The sequence below is a fragment of the Hemitrygon akajei genome, chromosome 8 (assembly GCF_048418815.1).
Source record: "Hemitrygon akajei chromosome 8, sHemAka1.3, whole genome shotgun sequence".
In the NCBI taxonomy this organism is placed as follows: domain Eukaryota; kingdom Metazoa; phylum Chordata; class Chondrichthyes; order Myliobatiformes; family Dasyatidae; genus Hemitrygon; species Hemitrygon akajei.
In genome coordinates this window covers 128802963-128821447 of record NC_133131.1, presented here as the reverse complement: position 1 = coordinate 128821447, position 18485 = coordinate 128802963, and the positions used below count along the sequence as shown (strand labels likewise).

Here is an 18485-nt window from a genome sequence, read left to right as displayed (position 1 = left end):
AAAACATATGAATGAATGAAGCTTCTCCATTTTTACACCTATCATAGTAGGGAGATATATCCAAATAAAAACAAGATAGCTTATCCTCGGTCATATAAGCCCTATGGACTACTTTAAATTGTATTAACCAGTTTAAAAATTTCATTCCAAGTTTCTTCAGAAATTGAAGTCTGTAAATCTTGTTCCCAAAGATTTTTGATTTTGTCTAAAGAATCATTTCTCATTCCCATAAACTTATCATAAATATTGGATATTGAAGCATTATACCTATTCCTACCTCCCATCACTGCATAACGCAATCATGGGTTCCTTTCGACCCACATTCTGCCTAGTTTGTTTTTGTCCGCCATGATGCATAGCAACATCCACTTAAGCCCCCTTACAAAGGCCCGTTCTGCATTTTGGAATGGAGAGAAAAGTCTTTTTTCAAAAGTAAGAGGGGTAAACCTGAACGTGTTTCAGTAGATCGCTTTAAACTGATCCACCAAGATTTCGAGGATTCCACCACCATGCCTCTGCCATTACGACATAACCATGAACATGTCAGAAGATCTCCGGACAAGCCAGAGACACCTGCTGTTTCTTCACCTTTGGAACATAGGACCCAAGCTGGGCGGCTCGTCCAAAATCCGGACAGGCTCTCAATGCCAGTTTTAGTGAATTCTTGGTGGGGGGGCAGGGGCGGGGGCTGTATTGGGTAATGTAATTGGTGGAAATACACATAATTCACAAACACTGACATTGAGTTAGGATTCACTTTAAGATCCTGGTCTGACGTGATGTCCTAATTATGTAAAGGACTGTTAGCCCACTTTGCGTAAAGGTTTCGGAGTTCAATAAAATGTGTTATGGGGTTTTTCTTAAACATAAAACCCCTCACATGGTTTTACTTGCAAAAGACTACAATCTACAGATGTGAGAGAGGTGAGAGAGATAACATCTGAAAGCTCACCTTGTTGCATCTTTATTGACCCTGACTGCTGTTTCTAGCAGGAAAGTCGCCAACTCTTCCCCTCCCAATTTTCAGGTTAAAGGTTTACCATTAGGCACAAGTGGCATAGACATATGTAGAGAGGATGCCACTGGTTCAGGACCAACCTGCCCTATTGGCTGCAATTGGAAAGAACCAGTAATTCTGATACATCAGTTTAACTGGCACTCCAGTTGGTCCCAGCAGGTCTGAAAGATTTCCCCAATTTTTAATAGAGAATATGCAAGTAAAATTATTGATTTACTCACTATCATTGTATTCAGGAGCCTTGCCCTTGTGAGCACACATCACAAAATAGCACAGAGAATTCCTAACTGTGCAATCGCTTGCTGAGAACATCAAATAAATGCTCTGTTAGGAATTCTCTGATGTGCATGGGTATATGTGAGATTCTCCACTGCCAACAGGTATTTGCAAAAAGAAAATTACCCTCACCTTGTTGAAGCATGGAGGTAAATACATTGATTTTATTCCACCACGGAGGTTAGTGCAACGCTATTACAGCTCGGGACGTCGGAGCTCTGAGTTCAATTCCAATGCCGCCTGGAAGGAGTTTGTATGTTCGTCCCCATGAACGTGTGGGTTTTCTCCAGATATTCTGGTATCCTCCCACATCCCAAAGACAGACCGGTTAGCAGGTTAGTTGGTCATTAAATAGGTGGGTTGCTGGGCAGTGCAGCTCATTGGGTTGGAAGGGTCTGTTCTGTGCATATCTCTAAACAGAAAATGCAAAATACTCATCTTAGACAAATTAATTTTATTTTGTTCTACAAGAATATGTTTTATAACACTACTCATCTTGATCAGACAAGCAGAATTTATATAGTAACTACCAAATAAAAAGTTAAGGAACAACTTTTTTAAAAGTAGCAGGATATAATAATATTCTATTCACTGCTACTATTAATAATAAACTAATTCTTACCTCAGTATTTTGCTCCAAATATGATGTATTTTTTTAAATTAAACAATTCATGAATGGAGTTAGCACAAATACTACTATGTATTTAGTAAAACTGTTCAGAGATTTTTGTAATTATATTGTTCAGGAGAAACAGTTGCAAAATAATTACTATATTAGTAGTGGTCATTTCCATAATTTCATTATGGCAGTTTCCAATCTCTCTAGGAACATATTTAAGATTCAAAAGCATAGTGCATTATTTGGAATTGTAGTCATTTTCTCTTGCTAATAGTGGCACTTGAAATAAAATTATATGGTAAACCTATGTTCAAATAGGCCAAGAAGAAGAAGGCAAGTCCATCCTAGAATCAATCCAATGTTCTGAAAGGTGAACATCAACCAGGGTTGTGTTGTTTTTACATGTGCCATCTCAGGAAGCTGTGATAAGGGAAACAGAACATGGTTAATCTTTATTTACCATCATAATGATGATGCAAAATTTTCCTGTGCATTCAAAAGAAAATAGTGTAGGCTTGAAATAGAGGGAAAAACAGAAAATGATGGATATACTCAGCAGGTCAGACAAAATCTGTAGAAGGAGAAATAGAATTAACTTGAACCAGAAATATTGCCTGTTTTACTTTCCCCATTTTCATTTCCTTCTCTCACCTAAATCTTCTTACCTGCTCATCATCTCCCTCGGTTGCTCTCCCTTCCCTTTCTTCCATGGTCTTCTGTCCTCTCCTATCAGATCCCCCCTACTCCATCCTTTTATCTCTTTCACCAATTGACTTCCCAACTCTTTATTTCACCCCTCCCCCTCTCCCGGTTTCACCTATCACCTACTACCTTGTAAACACAAAGTACACTGCAGATGCTGTGATCAAATCAAGACGTACAAACAAGCTGGATGAATGCAGCAGGTCGGTCAGCATCCGTTGACTGCTTCTTTCAACGGATGCTGCCCGACCTGCTGAGTTCATCCAGCTTGTTTGTACATCTTGACCTACTACCTTGTACTTCTATCCCCCCTTCCCCCACCTTCATCTCTTTTTTCCAGTCCTGATGAAGGGTCTTGGCCTAAAACGTCAACTGTTTACTCTTTTCTGTAGATGATGCTTGTCCTGCTGATTTCCTCCACCATTTTGTGTGTATAACTTTGATCTCCAACATCTACAGATCTCCTCTTCCTTATGATATCATCAGCTCAGCCAGGAAGACAATGAGACAAATGACTCTCTTGCAGTCTAATCAATCCAGAATTGGTTTACTGCCTCCCAATAGACAGCGGAAACATATCTTCCATTATAATAGTGTAGATCATTTAACAATTCAACAAGTATTTCATAGCAATAGCATTTTAAAAACAATCTCTTTTCTTCATAAATACTCTTACACATTCCTATACATCCTAACTTAATTTTTCCCCAAATTCATTTGTTAAGAAGGCATCAATCGTAATTGTGTAGCATCAGAAATTTTAGAAAAGCCCAAGAGTAGTTGTCTCTAGTAGAATATATTAAATTATTTTCTACATGGATTATATATATGACTGTTACATAAGCAAAGCAACAACAAAGCATGCTACGTTGGTGCTGGAATGTGTGGCGACACTTGTGAGCTGAGCCCCAGCATGTTCCTGTTGGTTATTAATACATGTAATGCCCTGGCTCATATTTTTACTGTTATGCTGTACGTATTTCATTTTCTGCTGTTCTGTGCAAGCTGCATGCTTTCAGCTTGTGTTTGGGCTATTGTTGAAGATAAGAGGTGAGGAGAAATGTCTGCTATATAATTAGTATGGTCAAATTGAAGGGGAGGTTTCTCAGATGAGGGACACTAAGGTTTGGCTTGTTTTTTGTGTGGTTTGAGAGAGAAGATGCCAGAGATAGGTGGTTGCAGGATTAAACCTGGAGCAGGACAATGATTCACCAAAACCCAGGCTGAGATCGATTGAGGATTAGGGACTTGGGGAAGCTGTGAGCTCTAACTTGTGCACCTTAGACTGTTTCATTAAAATGGGCCCTTTTCTTTTTTAGTTCTTTTCTTTACTAACCCTTTAGTCAAATAAAGAATTATAAAGCTAAGTGTTTTAATTGTGTGAGGTGTGCTGTCTGTTATTTTGTAGTACTCATTTGTAACAGGGTAATAAATTACCCAGTATCCACACAAACAGGGGGTTTGGGGTGGGCTTGTGCCTCAATCTCACATATTTGGTGGGGCCAGAGATTGTCTTCCCTAGACTTACACAGCTGAGGAAACCAAGGTGTTTCACACAAGCAACACATTCCAAAAGACCTTCTAGTTATTGCAAATGCTGGATCCTGAGACTCTTCAGCCCTAATTGCTCTGCTGGCCCACTGTACTTTGTTGGATAACAATGGCAGCCAGGCCTCCAAGGGGATTTGGGTCACAAAAGAGGGAAAAAATCCTCAGAGGTAAAATAGGTGTCAAATTGGATCAAGAATGGTCTATTCATTTCCACTGCGTTCAGGGTTAATGACCAAAAACAAGTTTCCAACCCTTACAAAATTAATTTTCACTTTGTCCCAAAATTATCAATTGCCCTGATCTGAAATTTAGCAGAAAAATGCTGTTATTACAGATGTTGTATGAGGTGATATAGCCATGGTCAGAGGGTGCTAATATTGCATTTCCATAATGCATCTTCGAAAATGTATGGCAAACAGAATATATAGAACATAGAAATTTACAGTATATTACAGGCATGCTTTACCTGCTTCCAGTTACAAAGATGGTTATTGGGTGACCCCGCGGTTGGATGGGGCCACAGTAAGGATGCAGGTGGACATGGGTGCTGCAGTATCGCTGGCGTCAGAAACCATTTACAAGGAGAAATTGCAGCATCACACCCCAGAACTGGCAAGATTGACTTTAAATACTTCCAGTGGTGAGCTTCTGACAGCGAAGGGAGTGGTCTATGTTACACTGGAAATTAACAAACAGAGAAACAAACTTGCGCTGTACATTGTTACAGGTAGTTATCCGACACTTCTGGGACACTCGTGGTTGGAGCAGTTCAAGATCAACTGGCACAAAATGTAGTTCATTGGTGGGAGCACTGGTCTGCAAAAAGTTTTGAAGAAACATACAGAAGTATTCAATGGAGAACTGGGCAACATGAAAGGAGTCACTGTTAAGCTGGCTGTTAAGCCCGGGTACTTAGCAGAAAAGCAGAGGTGGCTGCTGATCCTTCGTAGTAGCATGGATAAAACAGAATGGATTGAAGAAAAAGATTAATTAAAAGACACAATAAAAATGTCTGGCATTAATATTTATTACAAGTGAAAGCTGCTAGAAATCAAAGAGTATCCATATGCATAGCAGAGACCAGCAGGTCTTTTGGAAAAATATGACAGTGAAGGCACCTGGGACCCTGAAAAGCAGCGTGCATCCCTCTATTGCACTTCCGGCAGGAGTTCCGCACTGGATGGAACTAAGGACTATGCCTCAGATTTGGTGAGAGGAGTTCTTAAGCGAAGAATTGCAGAACAACTAGTGAGAATAAAGGAAGAAGATCTTGATGTTGTACTCAGTCCTCAGCACCAAAGCTTTGGTGGTAGCTGTCATGTGACCAAAGTCTCCAATATCCGATGTTCTGGAAGCGCATGGAAAACAAAAAGAATGAAAATATTTGTGGTTTGGGTTAGCAGCAGAGAATTGGAAGTGGGCCCCTAATTATATCAAGAACCTTTGGTCAGGATGGCGGAATCAAATACTTGCATGACAGAGATGGTAGAAAAGGAGAGGAATGAGACTACAAGGAAAAGTGCTTTGGAGAGAGATTGGTGATGGCAAAAGCATTCCTGGTGAGTGGAGTTGATGTGATTCCTTTACTGAAGAGGAAGAAGAATGGTTTTCTGCTTGCTGCACTAGTCAATCAGAAACAATAGAGCTGACAGGCTTAGATGATAAAGTGCTACTGGAGGATCCAAGACTTGCGAACAGTTGGAGGAAATGATCAGAAATGCTAATAGAAAGTCTAGAATGCCATGGTGTTGCATGAGCTGAAATACCTACTGTTTCTACATCAGAAGTTGACCAAGAAGTTCCCCAGGAAGCAGTCCAGCCTGAACCCTCATTGGGGAACTTTGACTTCAATGAGTTTTTTAACATGGAGAAAAATGTACCTGAACTACTATCGATGATTGAAGAGACTTGGTGAAGGATCAGTGTCATCTAGTCAGTTTAATCATTGGTTTTCAAGTAACTTACGTGGACCAGTTAGTCACTCCAGTAGCCTGTGGTCTACCCCACATGAAAACTTGAGAGACTTGCTAGTCTGGAGCAGAGGATCCCAGCTCTTGTTTCACAGCTTGGAAATTACTTTGCTCCTATTCCATCAGGAGAAGATAATAAGGAGTTTAATTTTTAAAAAAGGTTGATAATTTAGAAATACTGCAAAAAGCAAACATGGATGTGAAACCACTGGTGTCTATTCTCGCTGCTAACAAGGAGAAACTAATGGTGAGGCTACAGACTGGAGTGGTTTTGTCCGTAGAAGAATTAGATGTGGAACTGAAAGATCTCAGAATGGAATCTGAGAGGATGCTTGCCACCCTGTTCAGATAATCTGTAACAGACTCTAATTCCATCTTCTGGCCCGAGACAAATACAAAAACCAAGACATAGTTATGACTGCTTTCAATAAGCCATTTAACCATATGAAGGCAAAGTGGAACCATGCCTTTGCAATCAAAGCTCCCAGGGTTTTTACTGCTCTCTGTAATGTAGCCTCAACTCCCCAGATGTTCTAGGTGACCTGTTTTTCAGTCAGAGTCATCTATGCCAGTCCTTAATTAGCAAGGCCATTCATCCCCCATCTCCTGTTCTTTCTGAGGTGCCCCCTACTGACAACGCAGTTTCTCATGGCCACCTGTATTTCCAGTACCACAAACATAATACACATGCATTGCTTTATAAAATGGTTAAATATGAATGAAATGCAGAAGGAATCCAGAACACCCACTGAGCAATGCATTTTTGCAAAAGTGTTCAGATTCTCATATAGTTAAAGAAAATACAAATAATTTCTTCTGTCCCAGTTTTCCCCTTCAAGGTTCCCTGGAGACAAGCCGGCAGGATGCTAGGAAATGGAGCATAATGTTGGAAAATGTGAGACTATTCATGTTTGTAATGAAGGGTAGTAACACGGAGCGTTTGACATCGATGAGAAATCATTTTATGTAGAGGAAGATCTTTGTGTACCTGCTCATGTTATTCAGAAAGTAAATATGAGAATACAACAAGCTACTATGAAAGCATGTAGGTATGTTAGTTTTTAACATAAGGGCATTTGAATACAAGAATATTGCAACTGTGTTCTAGTTATGCCCTCACTATGGTGTAGACACCATTTTCTCTGAGGAAGGATAAAGCTGACTTAGAACAAATGCTATTGCTATCATTTATTCACTAAATTAATATCCGGTTGTGTCCCATGAATAGCAATATTGTTATGATAGTGGAGTCTATTTGGCCCATCATATCTATACTGTATATTGTAAGCTTTTGACTAAATGGAAGATACCAGTGATAATATTAAAATATTATAGAGTGAATGGACATGTTTGTGGCAAAGGAACATTTGAAATAAGTGCACGCAATATTAATTTTACAGGCCACACTATTTCCCTTCCACCTAGATCACACAAACAATATTGGGAAGCCTTAAGTACTAGGTACAGGATAAGTGCCTTAGGATTGAAATAACTATCTTTAGGTATTAATTAACTTTGATTTTTATTTAACATAAAATCCAGATCCTCAAATCAGGAGAATTATTTCAGGAGCTAAACTTCTATCGTGGCAGAAGAAACAGTACGATAACAAGTACAGGTCTGGGAATACTGAATTAACAAAAAGTTTATAAAGCACTTCTTTACAAGAAAAAAAGAAACATTTTAAAGACTGCCTAACATGTGAAATCAAAATATGCTTGATGAGAAGATTCACTGTTGCATATATCCTATTTGAAGGATTAAGATAATCCTCTCATAATTTGAGACCAAGGTATTTCAAATTGAATTATGTTTTAATAGAATGAGTAGAGTGTGTATTCCACTGAAGACATGATGTAATTTATAAGTTCTTTTATCTTATCAATTGATGTTCGAGCTTGATCAGCAGTGGTTTGACCTAGCCTCTTCACCATTTTTCATTATACATTGCATTCTCAAAGTCTGCAGAGGCTGCAATCTTCTATGATGGCTTGTACAAACTAATCTGTGACAGAGTGTTCTGTGACCAGCATCAGAAACACTCTGCAGGTAAACAGGCAAATCCAAGAAACTTATCGTGATGAGTAGGTGCCTGTGTGGTGAAACATTGTGTGCATTTTAAAAGTATTTCTTCCTTGGCTGCATTTTGCTTTACAAATTAATTTGTTTTGCTGAGAAAGTTTCCTTTTTGATTTTTTGTCCGAGTTTTTATTTCTCCAATTAATTTTTTTATATATATTAGCTTTAAAAGTGCATTATTTATATGGAAAAGGATGAGTAGCTCTTGGGAGATTTGAATCCTGCAAAATAATTGAAATGGATTTTTTTTTAACGTCCTTTCATTGACCCCATGTGTTTCAAGCACCCCTGCAATCTGCAATCAGATATGTTAAGTGAGCATGGAACTCACAATCCCACTTGTAAGATGTCTCTATATAGTGAACTGAAACCTATTGGAACCATCTCTATGTGTGTGGTTTTGTAAACTCCAAAGATGCTGCACCAGCAGTCTGGTAGCCTAACCAAAATAGGATTGAAGATTGTATCTACCTCATTCAACATGTCCACATCCACCTAATCTGCACAAGGTCTTTCTTACTGTAAAACAAGGCTGGTCTATCAATCAGAAGTTCTTACATTTACACAACATCAAAACATCCTAGAGCACATAAAGTCAATGGAGCACCTTTGAATTGTAGTGACTGCTGTAATGCAGAATACCATCATGACACACGCTAAAGCAGTGGTTCTTAAAGTGGGTGATATCATCCTCCCCAGGGATGGTGGGAGTTTCTAGGGGGGGCAATAAAGATAAAGGGGATGGTGGGGGAATGCTTGGTAGCAAGGACTGCAGCTGAGGGATTGCAGGCTTAATTTAAGAATTGAATTACTTATTATAAGCATTTGATCCTCAGTGTGTCATAAATGATTACAATGATCACATAATCACCTCATCTCTTGCTAACCCACCATTCTCTTAGACTTTGCTCAAAGTGTGTTATAGTTGTTGAAAAGCAATGTGACACTTCAGTATTTGGTATATCATGCAAAATATAGACTGAAGAAATTGTGTTATTTCTGGGCCTGACCCACATATTATTGCTGTTCACTTCTGTAGTACAGTGTTAGCTAGTGCGATTTCCATACTCTAATCACACAGTGACACAATTTCTGTGAACTAGCGTATGGCATTCAATGAGGTAAAGTTCAGAACCTGCCCTTTTGAATAGTCTTGATCATATTTCCCTATACCAAGGCGCAACCAGGATATCACTGCATCACTTTATGTTCCTTCTGGCAGGGAGCCAGGTTTTGCCTAAGATATGATGACATCATAACTTTCCCCTTTATTGATTGCAACACACGAGGTTGGAGGCAAGCAATAGATGATTGACTGTGGTCATTAATCCATAATGAAAATGGTAGAAGTAGACCAGATGTAAAAGAAGTGTAGACAGTATAGTGTAGAGTATGAAATATAGACTTATACCAGTACCAAGCAACCAACAGCAGTCAATGTGTCTGTTGTGTGAAGAAGTTTTTTCAAATGAGGCACCAGAACTGTCCAGGCTCCCTGAACGTTGGAAGATAATACTCTCTGCTGAAGAAAACAAGATCTTGGCTTATTTTCAGTCACTTTGTGAAAACTCTCAGAAATAGAAAACACTTCAAAATATGTTTTCCAGCACATCCCAACAAAACAGTGATTGTTTGCATACTTCATACAACATTTTATTGCTCATTGCGAACTCAGGAAAGCCCGCTTACAATTGGAGAGGAACTGATTTTATCAGCAGTAAGGGAAGTTCTGAGTATGGTTTTGCATAAGTCACTAGACAAAATAATTAATGCAATTCCACTTTAGCATCATCTCTGTTCGAAGACGAAGAGATGACATGTCTGAGAATATGGAAGACACATTGTGCAACATATTTAAGACAAATGAACTTGCTCTGCAGCTGGATGAGTCAACTTTGCCAGGCTACAAATCTTTGCCTCTTGGTTATGTTCACTTCATAAAAAATGAAAGCATGGTTCAAGAGTTGTTGTTACAAGGGCACTAGAAACAGATATGAAGGGGGAGTCAATATTTCAGGTTGTCTGGCAATTTTTCAAAGAGAAGGGCATTCCACTCATCAAATTCTTGGTGTGCTACAGATAGGGCACCATCAAGGACAGGACGCCTCTGTGGGGTTATTACTGTCTGGACCTGACGAAGGGTCTTGGCCCGAAACGTCAACAGTGCTTCTCCCTATAGATGCTGCCTGGCCTGCTGTGTTCCACCAGCATTTTGTGTGTGTTGTTTGAACACTAATATGATTGGAATCTTCTTAATGCAAGAGAGTTAGATGAGGTAAATTTTAATAAGTGTGCCTAGGAAGGATTCCTAACACAGTATGTGGACTTGCTGACTGGAAGAGAAGCCAATACTGGAACTAATACTAGGCAATTAACCTGGTCAGGTGACAGATCTCTCAGTGGTTCAGCATTTTGGAAACAATGACCGCAACTCCCTGACCTTTACCATAGCCTTGGACAAGGATAGGAGCTGATAGTATGGGGAAGTATTTAATTGCAGGAGGGTGAATTATGATCCTATTAAACAGAAACTTGGTTGCTAAAATTGGGAACAAATGTTCTCAGGGATTTTTAGTATGGAAATATGGACATTGTTTAGGGAGCACTTACATGAGGTTCTGGATAGGTTTGTAAAATTAGACACTAGAAGACACTGGAGTACCACAGCACAGTACAAGCCCTTCAGCCCTTGATGTTGTGCTAACCCATATATTCCTTAAAAAATGTACTGAACCCATACAGGGTACTACCCAGTAACCCTCTATTTTTCTTTCATCTATGTGCCTGTCCAAGAGGCTCTTAAATACCCCTAATGTTTTAGCCTACACCGCCATCCCTGGCAAGTCATTCCAGGCACCCACAACTCTTTGCGTAAAAAACTTACCCCTGATGTCTCCACTAAACTTCCCTCCCTTAACTTTGTACATATGCCCTCTGGTGTTTGCTATTCGTGCCCTGGGAAACAGGTACTAGCTATCCACCCTATCTATGCCTCTCATAATCTTGTAGGCCTCTATCAAGTCCCCTCTTATCCTTCTACGCTTGAAAGAGAAAAGTCCCAGCTCTGCTAACTTTGCCACATAAGACTTGTTTTCCAATCCAGGCAACATCCTGGTAAATCTCCTCTGCACCCTCTCCATACTTTCCACATTCTTCCTATAATGAGGTGACCAGAACTGAACACAATACTCTAAGTGTGGTCTCACTAGAGATTTGTAGAGTTGCAACATGACTTCTGTACTCTTGAACTCAATCCCCCTGTTATTGAAGCTTAGCATCCCATAAGCATTCTTAACTATCCTTGGACAAGGATAGGAGCTGATAGAATGAGGAAGTATGGACCTTGAGGGATGTATGGATTTGAACCCCAAGGTCTCTCTGTTCATCTACACTCTTAAGTAACTGACCATTAACCCTGTACTCAGCCTTCTGGTTTGTTCTTCCAAAATGTATCGACACACATTTATCCGGATTGAACTCCATCTGCCACTTTTCTGCCCAACTCTGCATCCTGTCTATATCCTCTTGTAACCTTTGACAACCTACAGCTCCATCCACAACTCCTCCAATCTTCGTGTCATCCGCAAACTTACTCCCCCATCCTTCCGCCTCTTCATACAGGTCATTTATAAAAATCACAAAGCCAGGACAGATCCTTGCGGCACTCCACTAGTCACCGACCTCCAGGCAGAATATTTTCCTTCCACTACTACCCTCTGCTTTCTTCCTTTAAGCCAATTTTTTATCCAAACAGCCAAGGTTCCACTTATCCCATGCCTCATGACTTTCTGGAAGAGTCTCTCATGGGGGACCTTGTCAAATGCCTAGCTAAAATCCATGTAGACCACGTGAGGCAACTTGTCAAGAGGAAGAAGGAAGCATATGTTAGATATAAGAAGCAGGAAGCAGGAGGGGCTGATGAGAAATTTAAGGTAGCCAGGAAGGAACTTACGAAAACTCGAAGGGGTCATGAGAAGGCCTTGGCATGTAGGATTAAGGAGAACCCCAAGGCGTTCTATGCATATGTGAAGAGCAGAAGGATGACAAGAATGAAGGTAGGGCCGCTAAAGGATAAAGAAGGCAACATGTGCCTGGAGGTGGAGGAGGTTGGGGAGGTCCTAAATGAATATTTTGCTTCAGTATTCACAAATGAAAAGGACCTTGCTCAGGGTGTCGAAATAGAATAGGCCTGATATATCCCAGGTTGCTGTGGGAAGTGAGAGAAGAGATCGCTGGAGAAGTAGCTATGATCTTTGAATCCTCTTTGGCTGCAGGGGAGCTGCCGGAGGATTGGAGAATGGCAAATGTAGTTCCCTGTTTAAAACAGGTAATAGGGAGACTAGGTAACTGGTGAGTCTTACGTCGGTGGTCTGCAAACTATTGGAAAGGATTCTTAAGGATAGGATCTATGAGCATTTAGAGAAGTACAGTCTACTCAAGGATAGTCAACATGGCTTTGGGAACTTTAAGACAGGGAAATGATAGTAGAATAAAGGAACCAAGGTTGACAAGAGAGGTGGAGCATTAGTCAGGAAGAAGAAGGAAGCAGACTGAATGTTTAGGAACCAAAGATATTACAGTTCTCTCAAGTGTTATAAGACCATAAGATATAGGAGCAGAATTAGGCTATTTGCTCCATTGAGTCTGCTCTGCCATTTCATCATGACTGATCCAATTTTCCTCTCAGCCCCAATCTCCTGCCTTCTCCCTGTAAACCTTCACATGCTGACCAATCAAGAATCTATCAACTTCTGCCTTAAATATACTTAAGGAATTGGCCTCCACAACTATACTCCAGGCTACAATGGGAAGTGAGAGAAGAGAATGCTGCACCATTGGTCATGATCTTTCTGTCTTCACTAGCCACAGGAGCAGTACCAGGAGACCGGAGGATGGCAAATGTTGTTCCTTTGTTCCAGAGAGGGAACAAGGATAATCCTGGAAATCATAGTCCAGTGAGACTTCCTTCAGTGGCCGGCAAACTACTGGAGAGGTTTCCTAGAGATTGAATTTACTAAGATTTGGAGTAGCATGTTCTGATTTGGGATAGTCAACAAGGCTTTGTGAGAGGCAGGTTGTGCCTCATGAGCCTGATTGACATTTTCAGGGTAGAGACAAAATGAATTGATGAAGGCAGAGTGGTGGATGTGGTGTATATGGGTTTTGGTATGTAGTTTGATAACGATCCCCATGTAAGCTCATTCAGAAAGCCATGTGGCATGGGTTCCTTGGAAATTCAGCTGCAAGGATTCAGAATTGGCTTGCCCATAAAGGCAGAAGGTGGTAGCAGATGGAGCATACTTTGCTTGGAGTTCAGTGGTCAGTGGTGTTCCATGAGGATCTGTTCTGGGATCCCTTTCCTTCCAGGAAAGTAGCAGTGTCCTCAGACACAGCAGCCCCTCCAGGGCTAAACAGAAATACTTCTTGTCTTTTTTAAACATCTTTCTCAACATCACAAAACACTGCTGGATATAATGAATGTCAAGTATTGCAGTGAGCTGCTCTTTAGCAGTGGAGCTGGGCTTGGTGTGGACTGTGTTGCTGCCTGCTACGGAGAGGCATCGGAGTTGGTCCATGAAGACAGGGTGCAGCCAAACAGTGAATGATTTTCTTGGACGTTTCTCTTGTGATCGCAAGATTTTATTGGACTTTTGTAATGTAGAATACTGCAATTCAGGTTCCTGGTTTATTGGTGAGACTAACAATGGGGGAATCACTTGGCCTTGGTTGTAGCAAGGACCAGGCCTCACGCTGTGGTGTCGCCTGTTCCAACTGTCAGGAGGGGAGATGCCGGAAACAGTGTGGTATGGCATCCATGCTCGATTAGGGGCAAGTCCCTCCTGTCAGTGCTGCCCTCGAGTGTTCACTCAGGGGGATTGCATGCACACTTGCAGCATTTACTGTATTTGTGGCCTGCTGAGAACTAGTTCTGGCGGACAACATGCATACTTCATCAGTCTACAGGACATGTCACTTAGGAGCTTCGATTATATATTTTTTTGCATGTGTGACTGTATGCTTCCTGCTCTCTTAATTGTTATATGCACTCTGTGCTGTCTTTTGCAGCTTGGTCTCAGAGGAACACTGTTTCGTTTGGCAGTATCCATGGCTATTCAAGTATGGTTGAAGGATTATTAAATGTGAACTTGAACTTAAACTTTGTGAATTTTATTAATGACTTAGATGAGGAAGTGTGAGCTTGGGTCGATAATTTTGCAGACGATACCAAGGTTGGTGGTGAGTTGGGTAGTGTGAAAAGCTGTCGTAGATTACAATGGGACCTTGACACGAAGCAGAGGTGGGCTGAGATGTGCCAGATGGAATCTAGCCCAGAAAAGTTTGAGGTGATACACTTTGGAAGGTTGGACTTGAAAGCAGAGTGTAAGGTTAATGGCAGGATCCTTTGCATTGTGGTGGAACAGAGTGATCTTAGTGTATGCATTCGTAGAACCCTCAAAGTTGCCGCACAAGATGATAGTGTGCTTAAGAACCCAAGTAGTGTGTTGGTCTTCATTAATGAAGGAACAGAGTATAGTAGCCATGAGGTAATGTTGCAGCTCTATAAAACCCTAATTAGACCACACTTGGAGTTTTGTCACAAACACGAGGATATCTGCAGATGCTGGAAAAGAGTAAACAGTCGATGTTTTGGGCTGAGACCCTTCATTAGGACTCTTGGATGTTTGTGTTCAGTTCTAGATGCCTAATTGTAGGAAGGATATGGAAACTTTGGAGAGGGTACAGAGGAGATTACAGGATGCTGCCTTGATTCGTGAGCATGCCTTCTGAGGAAAGGCTGAACAAACTAGGTCTTTCCTCTTTGGAGCAAAGGAGGATGGGAGGTGATTTGTTAGAGGTGTATAAGATAATAAAAGGCATAGATAAATTGGACAGCCAGCTCCTTTTTTCCAAGACGGCAATGGTGACTATGAGAGGACATAATTTTAAGGAGTTTGGAGGAAAGGAGAGGTGAGATGAGGGAGGTGGATTTATTTTCTTACACAGAGGGTGTTAAGTGCATGAAGCACTCTGCTGGAGGTGGTGGTAGTGGCACATACATTAAAGAGACTCTTAGATAGGCACATGGATGAAAGAGAAATAGAGGGCTATATGGGAGGGAAAGGTTAGATTTGTCTTGAAGTAGGTTAACAAGTCAGTACTATATTGTGGGCTGAATGGCCTGTACTGTATTGTACTGTTCGATGTTCTATGTTCCGCCTTTACACTACTCATCTTGCAATGATTGTTCATATTCAGATTCTTGGATCATATATCAAGTACCCATGTATCAATATGACAAGAATGCACACTTGAGTTAAACCTAAAGGTTATTCATGGTCCAACCCGATCATAATCCAAATGGAAGTAACAAAGCCGATTGCAAGTTCCTTTTGCATCTTTCTTTGTTACCCTTGTCTAGTGGAGGGACAGTCAACATGGGAGCTGTGTACCCTCAGTTGTAGCGAGAACTAGGCCTCAAGCCTTTGGCTTGCCCACTGCTGCGGACGGGGTGAGAGACACAGAAGCACCAAAGTATGGTTGAGCTTGGCTGGGGCCTGGCCTCACGCGTCAGTGCTGCCCTCCTGTGTTCAACCACTGGAATGACGGGCTGGATTGCGTACACCTGTACACTGCTGGGAGACTGTCCCATCAATCGCTGGCCATTGTTGCTCAGGATCTTGGACCCATATATATGTTTGTTTTTGAATGAATATGCTTCTTTGCTCAATATTTTGAATTATGTTACTTGCTAATTTGAATGTTTGCTTGCTAGTTTGAATGTTTTGCACCTTGGCCTCAAAGGAACATTGTCTCATTCAGCTGTATCTATGTATGGTTTGAATGATAATTAAATTTAATTTGATTTGAAGGAATGGGAGATTGCAACTTCCATTTTGTCATTCAGTGAACAAGACTAATAGAATCATAGGGCACAGAAGCAGTTGCTTTGGACCATCATATTCATACTAATCATCTGGTATTTTTTAACACCAATCCAACAATACAGATGTGCATCAACAGGATATGTCCCAGGAATATCAATGCAAATTCAAATTCCCAGTGTTTTTATTCAAGGTCATCATTCTATTTTCTGACATGCTCGCCTAACAACGAACTGGGCTTGCAGTCAATAAACAATGTTGTTACCTCTTAAATGTAATCAAAAAGAAACCTTTTTATATTTAATGTGCATGAAGTCAGTCCTTTGAAGAGTTTAATTGTATGGAGTTCATCTGAAAGAGTTAAGCCTATAACATAAAACATCAGTAATAGAAGAAACTGTGGACATCTGGCTCCTTGACCATGCATTGCAATGAGATTACATTGTAACCTCTCTTTTATTAGAACACACATTTTTCTGCCTTATAACTACAAAGAGTGATTGGTAAGTTTGTGACCTAAAGTAGAAGGAGGCAATTTTAGAAAACCTAGCACATTTATTTTTCCTACATTTACACACTTAGTCCAGCGGTCATGGAGCATACGGATCCCTTCTTTGTAGAAGTCGGTGTCTTGGACCTCCAGAAGTGGTCCACAGCATGGGGTGATTGATAAGTTCATGGCCCAAGGTAGACGGAGATGAGCTAATAACTTCAAACTTTCTGTATTTTCACTCAGAGTTGAACTGCATGTGCATGTAACGAGAGCTGTATAACTCATCTTCTTCTACCTTAGGCCACAAACATATCAATCACCCCTGCTGTGGACCACCTGGAGTTCGAAGATGCTCTCGTTACATTTACATGCAGTTCAACTCTTTGAGTGATAATGCAGAATGTTTGAAGTTAATAACTCATCTCCTTGTACTTTGGGCCACGAACTTATCAATCACCCCTGCTGTAGACCACTTCTACAAAGAAGGGATCCGTATGCTCCATGTCCAATGGACTAAGTGTGTAAATGTAGAAGGGGACTATATTGAAAAATACCTGTGCTAGGTTTTCTAAAATTGACGCCTTCTCCCTTAGGCCACAAACTTATCAATCACCCTCGTATATGGTCCACTCTATCTATCTAGGCATTTTAATATTCAGTAGGTTTCAAAGAGATCCCCCCCCCCCACCCCCTATATCCATTCTTCTCAACTCCAGCAAGTACAGGCCCAGAGCCATAAAATGCTTCTCATATATTAATCCTGTCGTTCCTGGGATCATTCTCATGAACCTCCTCTGGACCCTCTCCAATGCAAGCACATCCTTTCTTAGATAAGGGACCCAAAACAGCTCACAATGCTTCGAATGCAGTCTGACCAATGCCTTATAAAGCCAAAGTGTTTCACTTTGTGGTAAAGTTCTGATTGCTCCTCGGTGATTCATCCTTGTGTTTACGTGTAGAAAATAGGATTATTTCGATACCATTATTTTATTGAAAATGCACACACTGGATCTTGTCTTGATGCACCTGCCTTGCTTTCAATTTTTTTGTTATTTTGGCCAAGTGTCATGTCTTTTCAACTCAACTTTTCCACTGCAATGACCAGTTTTTAAAGCTTATTCTCTTAAGGGGTTTCCCACCTTGCACTTTCCACCTACAAACAGCTGCCTCCTGTGACTGAAACCCTTTATTCCAGGAATAATCATTTGTAGAAGAAACAAGGGAGAGGGTGACTGTCTGTCTGGAGGTTATGCTGTACATTCTCCCTATGAGTGTATCCCCTGGTAGCTCCTGGTTTCCTCCCATATCCCAAAGACACGCTAATTGGTAGGCTAATTCACTGTTGTCAATTGGCTTTGGTGTATAGGTGAGTAGCAATGTCTGAGGAGAGTTAATGGTAATGGGGATAATTAAATCTTATTAATTTAAATGAATGTTTGATGGTTAATTGTGCCAAATGGCCTGTTTCCATGCTGTATGACTTCATGCTATCTGCTTTCCTATCTACTTCAAGTAACATCAAATATCCTTCTTCAGGTTAGTTGCACTTGGTAAGAAAATACTCTTCCTATATTGGCAATAAGAAGCGGACATACTATTTGAGAACGTAATCAACAAATATATATGAAAACTCTCCCACTCACCATTTCTACCAATGAAAGGTAAAGGAACATCCCTGCTGTCACTGTGAAAATCCACTGCTGAACATTGAGATCAGCTGACAGAGAGAGGCCAATGTAGACTCCAATAAAAGCAGTTAGTGCACTAAGTAAATTCATCAGGATGGCCATCCTTACTGATAAACCCGAGTTCAGAAGTACAGCAAAGTCCCCTGCATGAAAATAAAATTAGTGTTATTATTCAGAAATGCATGCATAGTGTATATTCAGTATAA

At 40.7% G+C, this 18485-nt stretch overlaps 1 protein-coding gene and 1 pseudogene across 1 annotated transcript in view; one reads left to right on the top strand and one right to left on the bottom strand.

Moving 5' to 3' along the window:
* Positions 1-1695: 1695 nt before the first annotated feature.
* Positions 1696-18485, bottom strand: part of LOC140731463 (zinc transporter ZIP12-like) — a 69375-nt gene continuing 52585 nt past the window's right edge. Inside the window, exons 12-13 of the mRNA XM_073052950.1 lie at positions 18235-18422; positions 1696-2333 (exon numbers count right to left, since the gene is read on the bottom strand). Coding sequence (XP_072909051.1) covers positions 2205-2333; positions 18235-18422 — 317 coding nt within the window. The 3' untranslated portion in view covers positions 1696-2204. The remainder of the gene's footprint in view (positions 2334-18234; positions 18423-18485) is intronic.
* LOC140731509 (eukaryotic translation initiation factor 4E transporter-like) lies at positions 4695-6673 on the top strand (annotated as a pseudogene).